Source organism: Rhea pennata, chromosome 38 (genome assembly GCF_028389875.1).
Source record: "Rhea pennata isolate bPtePen1 chromosome 38, bPtePen1.pri, whole genome shotgun sequence".
Lineage (NCBI taxonomy): Eukaryota > Metazoa > Chordata > Aves > Rheiformes > Rheidae > Rhea > Rhea pennata.
Window position 1 is genome coordinate 33,900 of NC_084700.1, and position 15,545 is coordinate 49,444.

The window sequence follows — 15,545 nt, forward strand, 5'->3', positions numbered from 1 at the left end:
GCCGCTTCCTGCCCGCCACGGCACCGGGGGGGCCCGGGGGGGCAGAGGGGACAGCGGGGACCCCGGGGGGGGCCTAGGGGACGGGGGGGGCAGCAGGGACCCACGGGAGCTCCTGCGGCCCACGGGGACCTGTAGGGGCCTGGGGGGACCCACAGGGGCCTGGGGGACCTGTAGGGGCCTGGGGGACCCATAGGGATCCCATAGGGGCCTGGGGGACCCATAGGGACCCACAGGGCCTGGAGGTCTTGGGGGGCCTGTAGGGGCCTGGGAGGACCCACAGGGGCCTGGAGGGCCTGGGGGACCCGTAGGGGCCTGGGGGGCCCACAGGGACCTGTAGGGGCCTGGGGGGACCATAGGGATCCCATAGGGGCCTGGGGGACCCATAGGGACTCACAGGTCCTGGGGGGCCTGTAGGGGCCTGGGAGGACCCACAGGGGCCTGGGGGGTCTGAGGGTGGGGGCAAAGGGCCCTGCGGGGACCCACAGAGGCCTATATGTCCCTAGGGGAGGGCAGGGACCTAGAGGGGAAGGGCCTGGGGGAGTAGTGCAGGGGCTCCTGGGGCCCATAGGGGCCTGTTCGTCTTGGAGGGGGGGATAGAGACCCAGAGGGGCCAGGGGGCCCATAGGAGCAGTGGGGATCCGTAGGCATCTGTGGGTCCCGGGGCGGGACCATCGGGACCCTTTGGGGCCTGCAGGTCCTAGCGGTGGGGGGCTAGGGTCCCGTCGAGGCACTGGGGACCCTGGGGACCTGGAGGAGACTGGGTTTTGTGGGGGAGGGGGGAATGGTGACCCATAGGGATCCATAGGCACTGAAACTTATAAAGACCCATAGATACCTGTGAGGACCCACGGGAGCACTAGGGAGCTATATGGACTCGTAGATGCGTTAGAGACCCGAACAGACTTGCACACCCCATAGGGGCCCGCAGGATAAATAGGGATCCATAGGGGTACTGGGAACTCGGGTGGACCCATATGGGCATTAAGGGGCTGTAGGGACCCATAGGAGCTGCAGGGACCCAAAGGGATCTGTGAGGGCACTAGGGACCTGCAGGACCCACAGAGGCTCCAGGAGCACTGAGGACGTATAGGAGCCCATAGGAGCTGTAGGGGCTCCTGGGGATGCTGTAAGGACCCATAGGAACCCCAAGGACCCCACAGGAGCCGTAGGGACCTGGAGAAACCCGCAGAAGCTCCGGGAACCGCTGGGGCACAGGGGACCTGTAGGGACCTATAGGGGCTTGTAGGGACCTGGAGAAACCCGCAGAAGCTCCGGGAACCGCTGGGGCACAGGGGACCTGTAGGGACCTATAGGGGCTTGTAGGGACCTGGAGAAACCCACAGGAGCTCCAGGAACCGCTGGGGCACAGGGGACCTGTAGAGATCTATAGGGGCTTGTAGGGACCTGGAGAAACCCACAGGAGCTCCAGGAAGCACTGGGGCACAGGGGACCTGTAGAGATCTATAGGGGCTTGTAGGGACCTGGAGAAACCTGCAGGAGCTCCAGGACCCCCAGCGCACAGGGGACCTGTAGGGAGCTATAGGGGCTTGTAGGGACCTGGAGAAACCCGCAGGAGCTCCGGGACCCCCAGCGCACAGGGGACCTGTAGGGAGCTATAGGGGCTTGTAGGGACCTGGAGAAACCCGCAGGAGCTCCAGGACCCCCAGGGCACAGGGGACCTGTAGGGACCTATAGGGGCTTGTAGGGACCTGGGGAAATCCACAGGAGCTCCAGGAACCCCTAGGGCACAGGGGACCTGTAGAAATCTATAGGGGCTTGAAGGGACCTGGAGAAACCCACAGGAGCTCCAGGACCCCCAGGGCACAGGGGACCTGTAGGGATCTATAGGAGCTTGTAGCGACCTGGAGAAACCCGCAGGAGCTCCAGGAACCCGTAGGGCACAGGGGACCTGTAGGGATCTATAGGGGCTTGTAGGGACCTGGAGAAACCCGCAGGAGCTCCAGGACCCCCAGGGCACAGGGGACCTGTAGGGATCTATAGGGGCTTGTAGGGACCTGGAGAAACCCGCAGGAGCTCCAGGACCCCCAGGGCACAGGGGACCTGTAGGGAGCTATAGGGGCTTGTAGGGACCTGGAGAAACCCGCAGGAGCTCTGGGACCCCCAGCGCACAGGGGACCTGTAGGGAGCTATAGGGGCTTGTAGGGACCTGGAGAAACCCGCAGGAGCTCCAGGACCCCCAGGGCGCAAAGGGCCTATAGGGACCTGTAGGGACCCCGCGGGAGCCATAGGGGCCGGGGGCAGCCCATGGAGGGGGACTGGGCGCCCCCGTCCCCGGGGGGGTCACCGTGGGGCTCGCGCTCGCCCTCGCCGCCCGCCGAGGGGGCCCCGGGGGGCTCGCGCTCGCCCTCGCCGCCCGCCGAGGGGGCCCCGGGGGGCTGGGGGGGAGGCGCCGCGGGCCGCCTTCGGGGAGCTGCGGCTGGAGGAGGTGATCGGGGCCGGGGGCTTCGGGCGCGTCTTCCGGGGCACGTGGCGGGGCGAGGTGGTGGCGGTGAAGGCGGCGCGGGGCGACGCGGGGGCGGCGGGGGCCGCGAGCCTGCGGCGCGAGGCCCGTCTCTACGCCCGCCTGCGGCACCCCAACGTGGTGGCCCTGCGCGCCGTCTGCCTCGAGCCGCCCCACCTCTGCCTCGTCATGGAGTTCGCCGCCGGCGGGCCGCTGTCGCGGGCGCTGGCCGGGCGCCGCGTGCCGCCCGCCGTGCTGCTCGACTGGGCCCGCCAGATCGCCCGCGGCATGCGCTACCTGCACGCCGAGGCGCCCGTCGCCCTCATCCACCGCGACCTCAAGTCCAGCAACGGTGAGCGGCAACCGCCGGGCGGCGCGGCGGGGGGCTCGGCGCGGCGGGGCGGGCGCTGCGGCGGGGGGCTCGGTGCGATGGGGCGGGCGCTGCGGCGGGGGGCTCGGCGCGGCGGGGGGCTCGGCACGATGGGGAGGGCGCTGCGGCGGGGGGCTCGGCGCGGCGGGGGGCTCGGCACGATGGGGCGGGGGGCTCGGCACGGCAGGGGGCTCGGCACGATGGGGCGGGCGCTGCGGCGGGGGGCTCGGCGCGGCGGGGAGCTCGGCACGATGGGGCAGGCGCTGCGGCGGGGGGCTCGGTGCGATGGGGTGCTCGGTGCAATGGGGTGTTGGTGCAATGGGGTGCACGGTGCAATGGGCTGTTGGTGCAATGGGGTGCCCAGAGCAGTGAGTCAGGGGCTGGGGTCAGTGGGGCACATGGTGCAATAGGGTGCTCGGTGCAGTGGGTCGTGGGTTGGGTGCAATAGGGTGCCCGGAGCAATGGGGTGCTCAGTGCAGTGGGTCGTGGGTTGGGCTCGGTGGGGTGCTCGGTGCAGTGGGTCGTGGTCTGGGCGCAATGGGGTGTGCAGTGCAGTGGGGCACGGGCCTGGTGCCATGGGGTGCCCGGAGCAGTGGGTCATGGGGTGCTCGGTGCAGTGGGTCATGGTCTGGGCGCAATGGGGTGTGCAGTGCAGTGGGGCACGGGCCTGGTGCCATGGGGTGCCCGGAGCAGTGGGTCATGGGGTGCTCGGTGCAGTGGGTCATGGTCTGGGCGCAATGGGGTGTGCAGTGCAGTGGGGCACGGGCCTGGTGCCATGGGGTGCCCGGAGCAGTGGGTCATGGGGTGCTCGGTGCAGTGGGTCATGGTCTGGGTGCAATGGGGTGTGCAGTGCAGTGGGGCACGGGCCTGGTGCCATGGGGTGCTCGGTGCAGTGGGTCGTGGTCTGGGCGCAATGGGGTGTGCAGTGCAGTGGGGCTGGGTGTGTGGGGGGGGGCGGGGTGCTCGGTGCAGTGGGTCGTGGGTTGGGTGCAATGGGGTGCTCGGTGCAGTGGGGGCTGGGTGTGTATGGGGGGGGCGGGGGGCGCGGTGCAGTGGGTCGTGGTCTGGGCGCAATGGGGTGTGCAGTGCAGTGGGGCACGGGCCTGGTGCCATGGGGTGCTCGGTGCAGTGGGTCGTGGGTTGGGTGCAATGGGGTGCTCGGTGCAGTGGGGGCTGGGTGTGTGTGTGGGGGGCGGGGGGCGCGGTGCAGTGGGGCTGGGTGTGTGTGTGGGGGGTGGGGGGCGCGGTGCAGTGGGGCGTGGGGCGGGTCCCCGGGGACGGGGGGCCCCGGACGCCTGGGCCCCCGGCCGGGCTCCGCGGCACAAAGCCGCTTTCTGCTCGGGCGACACAATGGGGCACTTGAGGCGCCGGGGAGCGGCCCACCCCCGCCCGGACGCCTGGGCCCCTCGCCGGGACCTGGGGGCGCGAGGGGGGGGAGCAGGGCCGCCCGGACGCCTGGGCCCCTGGGCGAGGCGGGGTCGGGGCGCCCAGACGCCGGGGCCCTGGGGGATGTGGGGCACCCGGATGCTGCGGCCCTGGGGAGATGTGGGGCGCATGGACGCTGGGGCCCTGGGGAGATGTGGGGTGCCCGGACGCTGGGGCCCTGGGGAGATGTGGGGCGCCCGGACGCTGGAGCTCCAGGGAGATTTGGGGCACCCGGACGCCGGGGCCCTGGGGGATGTGGGGCACCCAGATGCTGGGGCTGTGGGGAGATGTGGGGCGCCCGCACACTGGGGACGTGAGGCGCCCGGACGCCAGGGCCCGGGGAGGTGTGGGGCGCCCGGACGCCGGGCCCCGGGGAGGTGTGGGGCGCCCGGACGCCGGGGCCCTGGGGAGGTGTGGGGCGCCCGGACGCCGGGGCCCGGGGAGGTGTGGGGCGCCCGGACGCCGGGCCCCGGGGAGGTGTGGGGCGCCCGGACGCCGGGCCCCAGGGAGATGTGGGGCGCCCGGACGCCGGGGCCCGCGGAGGTGTGGGGCGCCCGGACGCCGGGGCCCCGGGGAGGTGTGGGGCGCCCGGACGCCAGGGCCCGCGGAGGTGCGGGGCGCCCGGACGCCGGGGCCCGGGGAGGTGTGGGGCGCCCGGACGCCGGGCCCCAGGGAGATGTGGGGCGGGACGCCGGGCCCCAGGGAGATGTGGGGCGCCCGGACGCCGGGGCCCGGGGAGGTGTGGGGTGCCCGGACGCCGGGGCCCGGGGAGGTGTGGGGCGCCCGGACGCCGGGGCCCGCGGAGGTGTGGGGCGCCCGGACGCCGGGGCCCCGGGGAGGTGTGGGGCGCCCGGACGCCAGGGCCCGCGGAGGTGTGGGGCGCCCGGACGCCGGGCCCCAGGGAGATGTGGGGCGCCCGGACGCCGGGGCCCGCGGAGGTGTGGGGCGCCCGGACGCCGGGGCCCCGGGGAGGTGTGGGGCGCCCGGACGCCAGGGCCCGCGGAGGTGCGGGGCGCCCGGACGCCGGGGCCTGGGGAGGTGTGGGGTGCCCGGACGCCGGGGCCCGGGGAGGTGTGGGGCGCCCGGACGCCGGGGCCCCGGGGAGGTGTGGGGCGCCCGGACGCCGGGGCCCCGGGGAGGTGTGGGGCGCCCGGACGCCGGGGCCCGCGGAGGTGTGGGGCGCCCGGACGCCGGGGCCCGCGGAGGTGTGGGGCGCCCGGACGCCGGGGCCCGCGCCTGACCCGCGCCCGCAGTGCTGCTGTCGCAGCCGGTGGAGGGCGACGACGTGAGCGGGAAGACGCTGAAGATCACGGACTTCGGGCTGGCGCGCGAGTGGCAGCGCACGACCAAGATGAGCGCGGCCGGCACCTACGCCTGGATGGCGCCCGAGGTCATCAAGGCCTCCACCTTCTCCAAGGGCAGCGACGTCTGGAGGTGCCCGGGGCCGGTGGGGCGCCGGGGCCCGGCGGGAGGGGGACGGGGCGCCCGGGCCCGGGGTCCCGGCGGGAGGAGGACGGGGCGCCCGGACCCCGGGGCCCAGGCGGGAGGAGGACGGGGCGCCCGGACCCCGGGGTCCCTGCGGGTGGAGGACGGGGCGCCCGGACCCCGGGGTCCCTGCGGGAGGAGGACGGGGCGCCCGGACCCCGGGGGCCCTGCGGGTGGAGGACGGGGCGCCCGGACCCCGGGGTCCCGGCGGGAGGGGGACGGGGCGCCCGGGCCCCGGGGGCCCTGCGGGAGGAGGACGGGGCGCCCGGACCCCGGGGTCCCTGCGGGAGGAGGACGGGGCGCCCGGACCCCGGGGTCCCTGCGGGAGGAGGACGGGGCGCCCGGGCCTGGGGTCCCTGTGGGAGGAGGACGGGGCGCCCGGACCCCGGGGTCCCGGCGGGAGGAGGACGGGGCGCCCGGACCCCGGGGTCCCTGCGGGAGGAGGACGGGGCGCCCGGACCCCGGGGGCCCTGCGGGAGGGGGACGGGGCGCCCGGACCCCGGGGTCCCTGCGGGAGGAGGACGGGGCGCCCGGACCCCGGGGGCCCTGCGGGTGGAGGACGGGGCGCCCGGACCCCGGGGGCCCTGCGGGAGGAGGACGGGGCGCCCGGACCCCGGGGTCCCTGCGGGAGGAGGACGGGGCGCCCGGACCCCGGGGGCCCTGCGGGTGGAGGACGGGGCGCCCGGACCCCGGGGGCCCTGCGGGAGGAGGACGGGGCGCCCGGACCCCGGGGTCCCTGCGGGTGGAGGACGGGGCGCCCGGGCCCCGGGGGCCCTGCGGGAGGAGGACGGGGCGCCCGGACCCCGGGGTCCCTGGGGAATGGGGCGCCCGGATGCCTGGGCCCCTGGGGATGGGGGACATTGTGCCCAGCTGCTGGGGTCCCCAAGGGTGGGGGGGCGTCGTGCCCGGCCACGGGGGTCCCTGCGGGGCGTCGTTCCCGGACACCTGGGTCCCTGGGGGGGAGGCGTCGTGCCCGGCCACGGGGGTCCCCAAGGGTGGGGGGGCGTGGTGCCCGGGCTGACGCCCCCCCGCAGCTACGGGGTGCTGCTGTGGGAGCTGCTGACGGGCGAGGTGCCGTACCGCGGCATCGACGGCCTCGCCGTGGCCTACGGGGTGGCCGTCAACAAGCTGACGCTGCCCATCCCGTCCACCTGCCCCGAGCCCTTCGCCCAGCTCATGGCCGGTACGCCCGGACGCCGGGGTCCCCTGGGGTTGGGGACGCGTGGGACCCCTGGGGACACGTGGGCACCGGGGGGTGGGGGCTCCCGGACACCTGGGTCCCCTGGGGACGCGTGGGCATGGGGGGTGGGGGCTCCCGGACACCTGAGTCCCCTGGGGACGCGTGGGCACCGGGGGGTGGGGGCTCCCGGACACCTGGGACCCCTGGGGACACGTGGGCACCGGGGGGTGGGGGCTCCTGCACACCTGGGTCCCCTGGGGTTGGGGACGTGGGCACCGGGGGGTGGGGGCTCCCGGACGCCTGGGTCCCCTGGGGACACGTGGGCACCGGGGGGTGGGGTCTCCCGGACACCTGGGACCCCTGGGGACACGTGGGCACCGGGGGGTGGGGGCTCCTGCACACCTGGGTCCCCTGGGGTTGGGGACGTGGGCACCAGGGGGTGGGGGCTCCTGGACACCTGGGTCCCCTGGGGACACGTGGGCACCGGGGGGTGGGGGCTCCCGGACGCTTGGGTCCCCTGGGGACACGTGGGCACCGGGGGGTGGGGGCTCCTGCACACCGGGGTCCCCTGGGGTTGGGGACGTGGGCACCGGGGGGTGGGGGCTCCTGGACACCTGGGTCCCCTGGGGACACGTGGGCACCGGGGGGTGGGGGCTCCTGGACGCCTGGGACCCCTGGGGACACGTGGGCACTGGGGAGTGGGGGCTCCTGCACACCGGGGTCCCCTGGGGACACGTTTGCACTGGGGAGTGGGGGCTCCTGGACACCTGGGTCCCCTGGGGACACGTGGGCACCGGGGGGTGGGGGCTCCTGGACGCCTGGGACCCCTGGGGACACGTGGGCACTGGGGAGTGGGGGCTCCTGCACACCGGGGTCCCCTGGGGACACGTGGGCACTGGGGAGTGGGGGCTCCTGCACACCGGGGTCCCCTGGGGACACGTGGGCACCGGGGGGTGGGGGCTCCCGGACGCCTGGGTCCCCTGGGGACACGTGGGCACTGGGGGTCTGGGGGCTCCTGGACCCCTGGGTCTCCAGTGGGTTGGGGACGCGTGGGCACCGGGGGGTGGGGGCTCCCGGACCCCTGGGTCTCCAGTGGGTTGGGGACACGTGGGCACGGGGGGTGGGGGCTCCCGGACCCCTGGGTCTCCAGTGGGTTGGGGACGCGTGGGCACTGGGGGTGGGGGCTCCCGGACCCCTGGGTCTCCAGTGGGTTGGGGACACGTGGGCACGGGGGGTGGGGGCTCCCGGACCCCTGGGTCTCCAGTGGGTTGGGGACGCGTGGGCACCGGGGGGTGGGGGCTCCCGGACCCCTGGGTCTCCAGTGGGTTGGGGACACGTGGGCACGGGGGGTGGGGGCTCCCGGACCCCTGGGTCTCCAGTGGGTTGGGGACGCGTGGGCACTGGGGGGTGGGGGCTCCCGGACCCCTGGGTCTCCAGTGGGTTGGGGACGCGTGGGCACTGGGGGGTGGGGGCTCCCGGACCCCTGGGTCTCCAGTGGGTTGGGGACGCGTGGGCACTGGGGGGTGGGGGCTCCTGGACCCCTGGGTCTCCAGTGGGTTGGGGACACGTGGGCACCGGGTCCTCTGGTGGGGACCAGCCCGGATTCCCGGGTCCTCGGGGGCTGGGGCAGCCGGGCCCCCGGGGCGGGGGCGGGGGCGCGCGGGGCCCGCCCGGACGCCTGGGTCCCTGCGCGCCGCAGCCTGCTGGGAGCAGGACCCGCACCGGCGGCCGGGCTTCGGGGCCATCCTGGCGCGGCTGTCGGCGCTGGAGGCGCCGGGGCTCGGCCTCGCCCCGGAGTCCTTCCACTCGCTGCAGCAGGGCTGGCGCCGCGAGATCCAGGGGCTCTTCGAGGAGCTGCGGGCGCGCGAGAAGGTGCGGCCCGGCCCGGCCCGGCCCGGGACCCCCGGCGGCGCGTCCGGCCCGGCCCAGCCCGGCCCGGCCCGGGACCCCCGGCGGCGCGTCCGGCCCGGCCCGGCCCGGCCCGGCCCGGGACCCCCGGCTGGGGCGTCCGGCCCAGCCCGGCCCGGCCCGGGACCCCCGGCGGCGCGTCCGGCCCAGCCCGGCCCGGCCCGGGACCCCCGGCGGCGCGTCCGGCCCGGCCCAGCCCGGCCCGGCCCGGGACCCCCGGCTGGGGCGTCCGGCCCGGCCCAGCCCGGCCCGGGACCCCCGGCTGGGGCGTCCGGCCCGGCCCGGCCCGGCCCGGGACCGCTGGCTGGGGCATCCGGCCCGGCCCAGCCCGGCCCCCCGGCGGCGCGTCTGGCTCGGGTGTCCGGCTGGGACCCCCAGCTGGGACCCCCGGCAGCGCGTCCGGCCCGGCACCCCCGGCTGGGGCGTCCGGCCTGGCCCGGCCCGGCCTGGCCCAGCCCAGCCCCCCGGCGGCGCGTCTGGCTGGGACCCCCGGCTGGGACCCTCACTCGGACCCCCTAACTGGGATCCCCAGCTGGGACCCCCAACTCAGACCCCCTAACTGGGATCCCCAGCTGGGACCCCTGACCTGGACCCTCTAACAGAGACCCCCAACCAGGACCACCTAACTGGGACCCCTGATCTGGACCCTCCAAATGTGACCCCTGACCCAGACCCCCAACTGGGACCCCCCCCCCCCATTGGGACCCCCTAACTGGGACCCCTGATCTGGACCTTCCAGACGGGACCCCTGACCCAGACCCCTAGCTGGACCCCCCTGGACTCCCCGGGACCCCCTAATTGGGACCCCTCCATGGGGGCCCCTGATCCCAACTGGGATCCCCCAATTGGGACCCTCCCCAGGGACCCCCCAACCGAGGCCCCCCCGAGCCGTGCGGGACCCCCGGGGCTGCCCCACTGCTGCTGACGGCCGGCCTTGTTCCCCCCCCCCCATGTCCGTGTCCCTGTCCCCTCCATGTCCCCTGTCCCGCGTCCGTGTGTCCTGCCGTGTCCCCCGGTCCTGTCCCTCGTGTCCCCCCGTGTCCCCATACGGCCCGTGTCCTCGCGTGACCCCGTGTCCCACCACCTTCCTACATCCTGCTGCATCCCCGTGGCCCTCCATGTCCCCGTGTCCCCCCGTGTCCCCATGTTCCCCCGTCCCCTGTGTCCCCCCGTGTGCCCTCCATGCCCCCTATATTCCCCCATGTTCCCCGCTGTCCCCCCTGTCCCCATGTTCCCCCCGTGTCCCCGTGTCCCCTGTGTCCCTGTGCTCCCCCCGTGTCCCCGTGTGCCCTTTGTCACCATGTTCCCCCCGTGTCCCCCGTGTCCCTGTGCGCCCTGTGTCCCCCCTGTGTCCCCACTATGCCCCCATATTCCCCTATGTCCCCCATGTTCCCCCTTGTCCCCTATGTCACCTGTGTCCCCATGTTCCATGTCCCCTGTGTCCCTATGTGCCCTGTGTCCCCGTGCCCCCATGTGCCCCATGTCCCCACGTTCCCCACGTGTTCCCCCCGTGCCCCCACGTTCCCCCTGCGTCCCCCCGTGCCCCCGTGTGCCCTGCGTCCCCGTGTTCCCCTGTGCTCCCATGTGCCCCGTGTCCCCACGTTCCCCACGTGTTCCCCCCGTGTCCCCCCGTGCCCCCACGTTCCCCCCGTGCCCCCGTGTGCCCCGTGTCCGCACGTTCCCCACGTGTTCCCCCTGCGTCCCCCCGTGCCCCCGTGTGCCCTGCGTCCCCGTGTTCCCCCCGTGCCCCCATGTGCCCCCACGTTCCCCCCGTGCCCCCATGTGCCCCATGTCCGCACGTTCCCCACGTGTTCCCCCTGTGTCCCCCCGTGCCCCCACGTTCCCCCCGTGTCCCCCCGTGTGCCCCGTGCCCCCGTGCTCCCCCGCGTCCCCGGCGCGCAGGAGCTGCTGAGCCGGGAGGAGGCGGTGGCGCGGGCGGCGCTGGCGCAGCAGTCGCAGGCCGAGGCGCTGCGGCAGCGGGAGCAGGCGCTGGCGCGCTGGGAGCTGGAGGTGCTGGAGCGGGAGCTGAGCCTGCTGCTGCGGCCCCCCGGGCCGGGCCCCGGCCCCCGCCGGCCCCCCGCCGCCCCCAAGCGCCGCCGCGGCACCTTCCGCCGCCCCAAGCTGCGCCGCCCCGCCGACCACATCAGCATGCCCCAAGGTACGGGGGGCCGGGGGGGTCCTGGGGGGTGTATGGGGGTCCCGGGGGTCTGTGCCGCCCCGCCGACCACATCAGCATGCCCCAAGGTACGGGGGGCCGGGGGGGGGTCCTGGGGGTGTATGGGGGTCCCGGGGGTCTGCGCCGCCCCGCCGACCACATCAGCGTGCCCCAAGGTACGGGGGGCCGGGGGGGGTCCTGGGGGGTGTATGGGGGTCCCGGGGGTCTGCGCCGCCCCGCCGGCCACATCAGCGTGCCCCAAGGTACGGGGGGCCGGGGGGGGTCCTGGGGGGTGTATGGGGGTCCCGGGGGTCTGCGCCGCCCCGCCGGCCACATCAGCGTGCCCCAAGGTACGGGGGGCCGGGGGGGGTCCTGGGGGGTGTATGGGGGTCCCGGGGGTCTGCGCCGCCCCGCCGGCCACATCAGCGTGCCCCAAGGTACGGGGGGCCGGGGGGGGTCCTGGGGGGTGTATGGGGGTCCCGGGGGTCTGCGCCACCCCGCCGACCACATCAGCATGCCCCAAGGTACGGGGGGCCGGGGGGGGTCCTGGGGGGTGTATGGGGGTCCCGGGGGTCTGCTCTGTGCCAGGGAGCACCTCCGCCCACCGCGGAGTATGGGCTGGGGCTGGGGGGGTCTGTGGGGGTCCTGGGGGCCGGGGGGCCGCAGGGGGCCGGGGGGGTCCCCGGGGGTCCCCGCGGCCCCGCTCTGACGCGTCCCCCCAGATTTCAAGCACCGCCTGACGGTCCAGGCCTCGCCGGGGCCCGACGGCCGCGGCCGGGACCCCCAGGAGGGGCCGGGGGGGTCGCCGCCCTTCCCCCGCCTGCGTGCCATCCAGCGTGAGTGTCCCCCCCCCCCGCGTCCCCGTGCCCCCCCAGGTCAGCGGGTCACCCGCCGGGTCCCCCCCATGTCCCCCCAGGTCGCCTGGGTCACCTGCCGGGTCCCCCCCCCCACGTCCCCGTGTCCCCCCAGGTCGCCTGGGTCACCCCACAGGTCCCCCCCCGTGTCCCCGAGTCCCCCCAGGTTGCCTGGGTCACCCCACGGGTCCCCCTGGGTCCCCACGTCCCCCCAGGTCACCCCCCGCCCCCCTCCCCATCCCCTCTGCACATAGCCCCCACCCCCGCTGTCACAGGCCCCATAGCTGCTTGCAGCGGGGGATGCCAGCCAATCAGGGAGCGGTTAGCTGCGATGTCATAGCTGCTAAGGCGTGATGTCAGACCCTTCCAGCCCGGTGAGGACCTTGCTGGGATGACATCATCGGTAGCTCTCAGTGATGTCATTTCCTGCTTGTTCCGTGCTGGAGTGCTTTCCCTCCCCGTTTGGTCCCTTCCGGCTTGGTGATTGGCCCGTTTGGGATGACATCACCACCGCCTTGTGCTCATTGGCTGATGGTATGATGTCAGAATGAGCGTGAAAACGGCAGGTTACAAATGACATCGCAAGATAGGCCGGGGTGGAGCGAGGGTGGGTGACATCATGGCAGGGGGGCGGGGCCTGGCAGTGCTGACTCCGCCCCTTGCCCCACAGTGGAGCCCTCGGACACGGAGCCGCCGTGGGGCCACGGGGGGCCGGAGCGGCGCGGCGGGAAAGGCGGCGCCAACGGCAGGTAGGCACGGGACGCCGGGTCCCTCCCGGACGCCTGGGCCCCCCCGGACGCCTGGGCCCCCCCCAGTGCCCGGGTCCCCGGGGTGGGGGGTGGGGCAGAGCCCGCCCGGACGCCTGGGTCCCCGGTGCCGTCCTGCAGGCGGAGGTCGCGGCAGGAAGAGACGACCTGGTACCTGGACCCTGACGAGCTCGGCCAGGGGGACGCCGCCCTGAACGGTGAGTCCCACCCAGCGGCGTCCCGGGGGGCCCAGGCGTCCGGGGGAGCCCAGCTCCGCTCACGGCCCCCTCCCCCCGTCCTGCAGGCGAGGCGGCGCCGGGGGCCCAGGAGTCCGAGGAGGGCCGGGGCGAGCGGGGCGGGACGCCGCGGCTGCTGCGGCGGGCGCTGCTCCGCGGCTCGGCCCTGCTGGCCTCGCTGGGGCTGGGCCGGGAGCTGCCCCCCGCCGAGGCTCCCCGCAGCCCCCCGCCCTCCCCGGGCCTGCTGCGCCTCTCGCCCCGCCGGCCCGCCCGCACGCCGGGGTCCCCCGAGCCCACCGGCGCCCGCACGCCTGGCACCCCGGAGCGGAGCTGGCCGGGCACCCCGGAGCCGAGCCGGGCCCGGACACCCGGGACGCCGGAGCTGAGCTCGCCTGGCACCCCGGAGCCGAGCCGGACCCGGACACCCGGGACGCCGGAGCTGAGCTCGCCTGGCACCCCGGAGCCGAGCCGGACCCGGACACCTGGGACCCCGGAGCGGAGCTGGCTGGGCACCCCGGAGCCGAGCCGGGCCTGGACACCCGGGACGCCGGAGCTGAGCTCTCCTGGCACCCCGGAGCCGAGCCGGGCCCGGACACCTGGGACCCTGGAGCCAAGCCGAGTCCGGACGCCTGGCACCCCGGAGCTGAGCCGGGCCCGGACACCCGGCACCCCGGAGCTGAGCTCTCCTGGGACTCCAGAGCCGAGCCGGGCCCGGATACCTGGGATTCCAGAGCTGAGCTCACCTGGAACGCTAGAGGCGAGCTGGGCGCGGACACCTGGGACCCCAGAGCCAAGCCGGGCCCGGACGCCTGGCACCCCGCTGAGCTCACCTGGAACCCCGGAGCCAAACAGGGCCCGGACGCCTGGGACCCTGGAGCTGAACTGGCCTGGGACGCCTGGGACCCCTGAACCAAACAGGGCCCGGACGCCTGGGACCCTGGAGCTGAATTGGCCTGGGACGCCTGGGACCCCTGAACCAAACAGGGCCCGGACGCCTGGGACCCCAGAGCCAGGTCGAGCCCGGACGCCTGGGACCCTGGAGCTGAATTGGCCTGGGACGCCTGGGACCCCTGAACCAAACAGGGCCCGGACGCCTGGGACCCCAGAGCCAGGTCGAGCCCGGACGCCTGGGACCCTGGAGCTGAATTGGCCTGGGACGCCTGGGACCCCTGAACCAAACAGGGCCCGGACGCCTGGGACCCCAGAGCCAGGTCGAGCCCGGACGCCTGGGACCCTGGAGCTGAATTGGCCCCGGACGCCTGGGACCCCCGAACGAGGTTGGGCCCAGACACCTGGGACCCCGGAGCCAAGCAGAGCCCGGACACCTGGGACCCTGGAGCTGAGCTCGCCTGGGACCCTGGAGCCGAACAGGGCCTGGACGCCTGGGACCCCTGAACGAGGTCGAGCCCGGACGCCTGGGACCCCAGAGCCAGGTCGGGCCCGGACGCCTGGGACCCTGGAGCTGAACTGGCCCCGGACGCCTGGGACCCCAGAACCAAACAGGGCCCGGACGCCTGGGACCCCGGAGCCAGGTCGGGCCCGGACGCCTGGGACCCTGGAGCTGAGTCGGCCCCGGACACCTGGGACCCCAGAGCCAAACAGGGCCCGGACGCCTGGGACCCCGGAGCCAGGTCGGGCCCGGACGCCTGGGACCCTGGAGCTGAGTCGGCCCCGGACACCTGGGACCCCAGAGCCAAGCAGAGCCCGGACGCCTGGGACCCTGGAGCTGAACTGGCCCCGGACGCCTGGGACCCCTGAACCAAACAGGGCCCGGACGCCTGGGACCCTGGAGCTGAATTGGCCTGGGACGCCTGGGACCCCTGAACCAAACAGGGCCCGGACGCCTGGGACCCCGGAGCCAGGTCGGGCCTGGACGCCTGGGACCCTGGAGCTGAGTCGGCCCCGGACGCCTGGGACCCCAGAACCAAACAGGGCCCGGACGCCTGGGACCCTGGAGCTGAGTCGGCCCCGGACACCTGGGACCCCAGAGCCAAGCAGAGCCCGGACGCCTGGGACCCTGGAGCTGAACTGGCCCCGGACGCCTGGGACCCCGGAGCCAGGGGGGGCTGGGACGCCCCAGACGCCTGGGTCCCCGGAGCTGCTGATCGACCTGGAGTCGCCGGGACCCTGCCGGGAGGGAGAAGCTGGTGCCTGGGACAAGGCCTGGGGTAAGAGCGTCCATGGGGCAGTTCTAGGGGTTGGGGGGCAGTTATGGGGTCTGGGGGCGGTTATGGGGCAATTCCTGGGTCTGCTGAGCAGTTATGGGGTAGCTGGGAGCAGTTGTGGGGGCCGGGAGGGGTGTGGGGGTCTGGGGCGGGTCATGAGGCAGTTGCAGGGTCCGTGGGGCGGTTATGCGGCTGAGGGAGGGGTTGTGGGGCAGCTGTGGGTCGGGGGGAGGCAGTTACAGGCATTCAAGGGGCAGCAGGGGCTGTTCCGGGCCGGTTTGGGGGCAATTCGGGCTGTTCCCGGGCAGCTTGGGGCTCTGGTGGGGCAATTTGGGCTGCTTTGAGGGCAACTGGGGCCATCCGGGGTGTTTCGGGGCAGGCGCGGCCACCTCGGGGCGGCTTGGGGGCAGCTTGGGGCTGGTCTGGGGGCAGGTCGGGCCGTTCTGGGCCAGGCTGGGGCGATCTGGCCGTTCCGGTGTGTTTCGGGGGCAGCTGTGGCTGCTCCGGGGCCGCCCCGGGCCGGCGCTGACGCCCCGCGCAGGCCCGGCGCTGCCGTCGCC

The 15,545-nt window shown here is 75.3% G+C and overlaps 1 protein-coding gene across 1 annotated transcript in view; it reads left to right on the forward strand.

The window, feature by feature from the left end:
- Positions 1–393: 393 nt before the first annotated feature.
- The window catches only part of LOC134153037 (mitogen-activated protein kinase kinase kinase 10-like), a 22,801-nt gene continuing 7,649 nt past the window's right edge, over positions 394–15,545 (forward strand). Inside the window, 11 exon segments of the mRNA XM_062598837.1 lie at positions 394–2,400; positions 2,402–2,813; positions 5,510–5,690; positions 6,776–6,924; positions 8,621–8,793; positions 10,732–10,987; positions 11,707–11,820; positions 12,509–12,587; positions 12,726–12,802; positions 12,889–14,988; positions 15,527–15,539. Of these exon segments, the coding sequence (XP_062454821.1) occupies positions 2,266–2,400; positions 2,402–2,813; positions 5,510–5,690; positions 6,776–6,924; positions 8,621–8,793; positions 10,732–10,987; positions 11,707–11,820; positions 12,509–12,587; positions 12,726–12,802; positions 12,889–14,988; positions 15,527–15,539 (3,689 nt within the window). The 5' untranslated portion in view covers positions 394–2,265.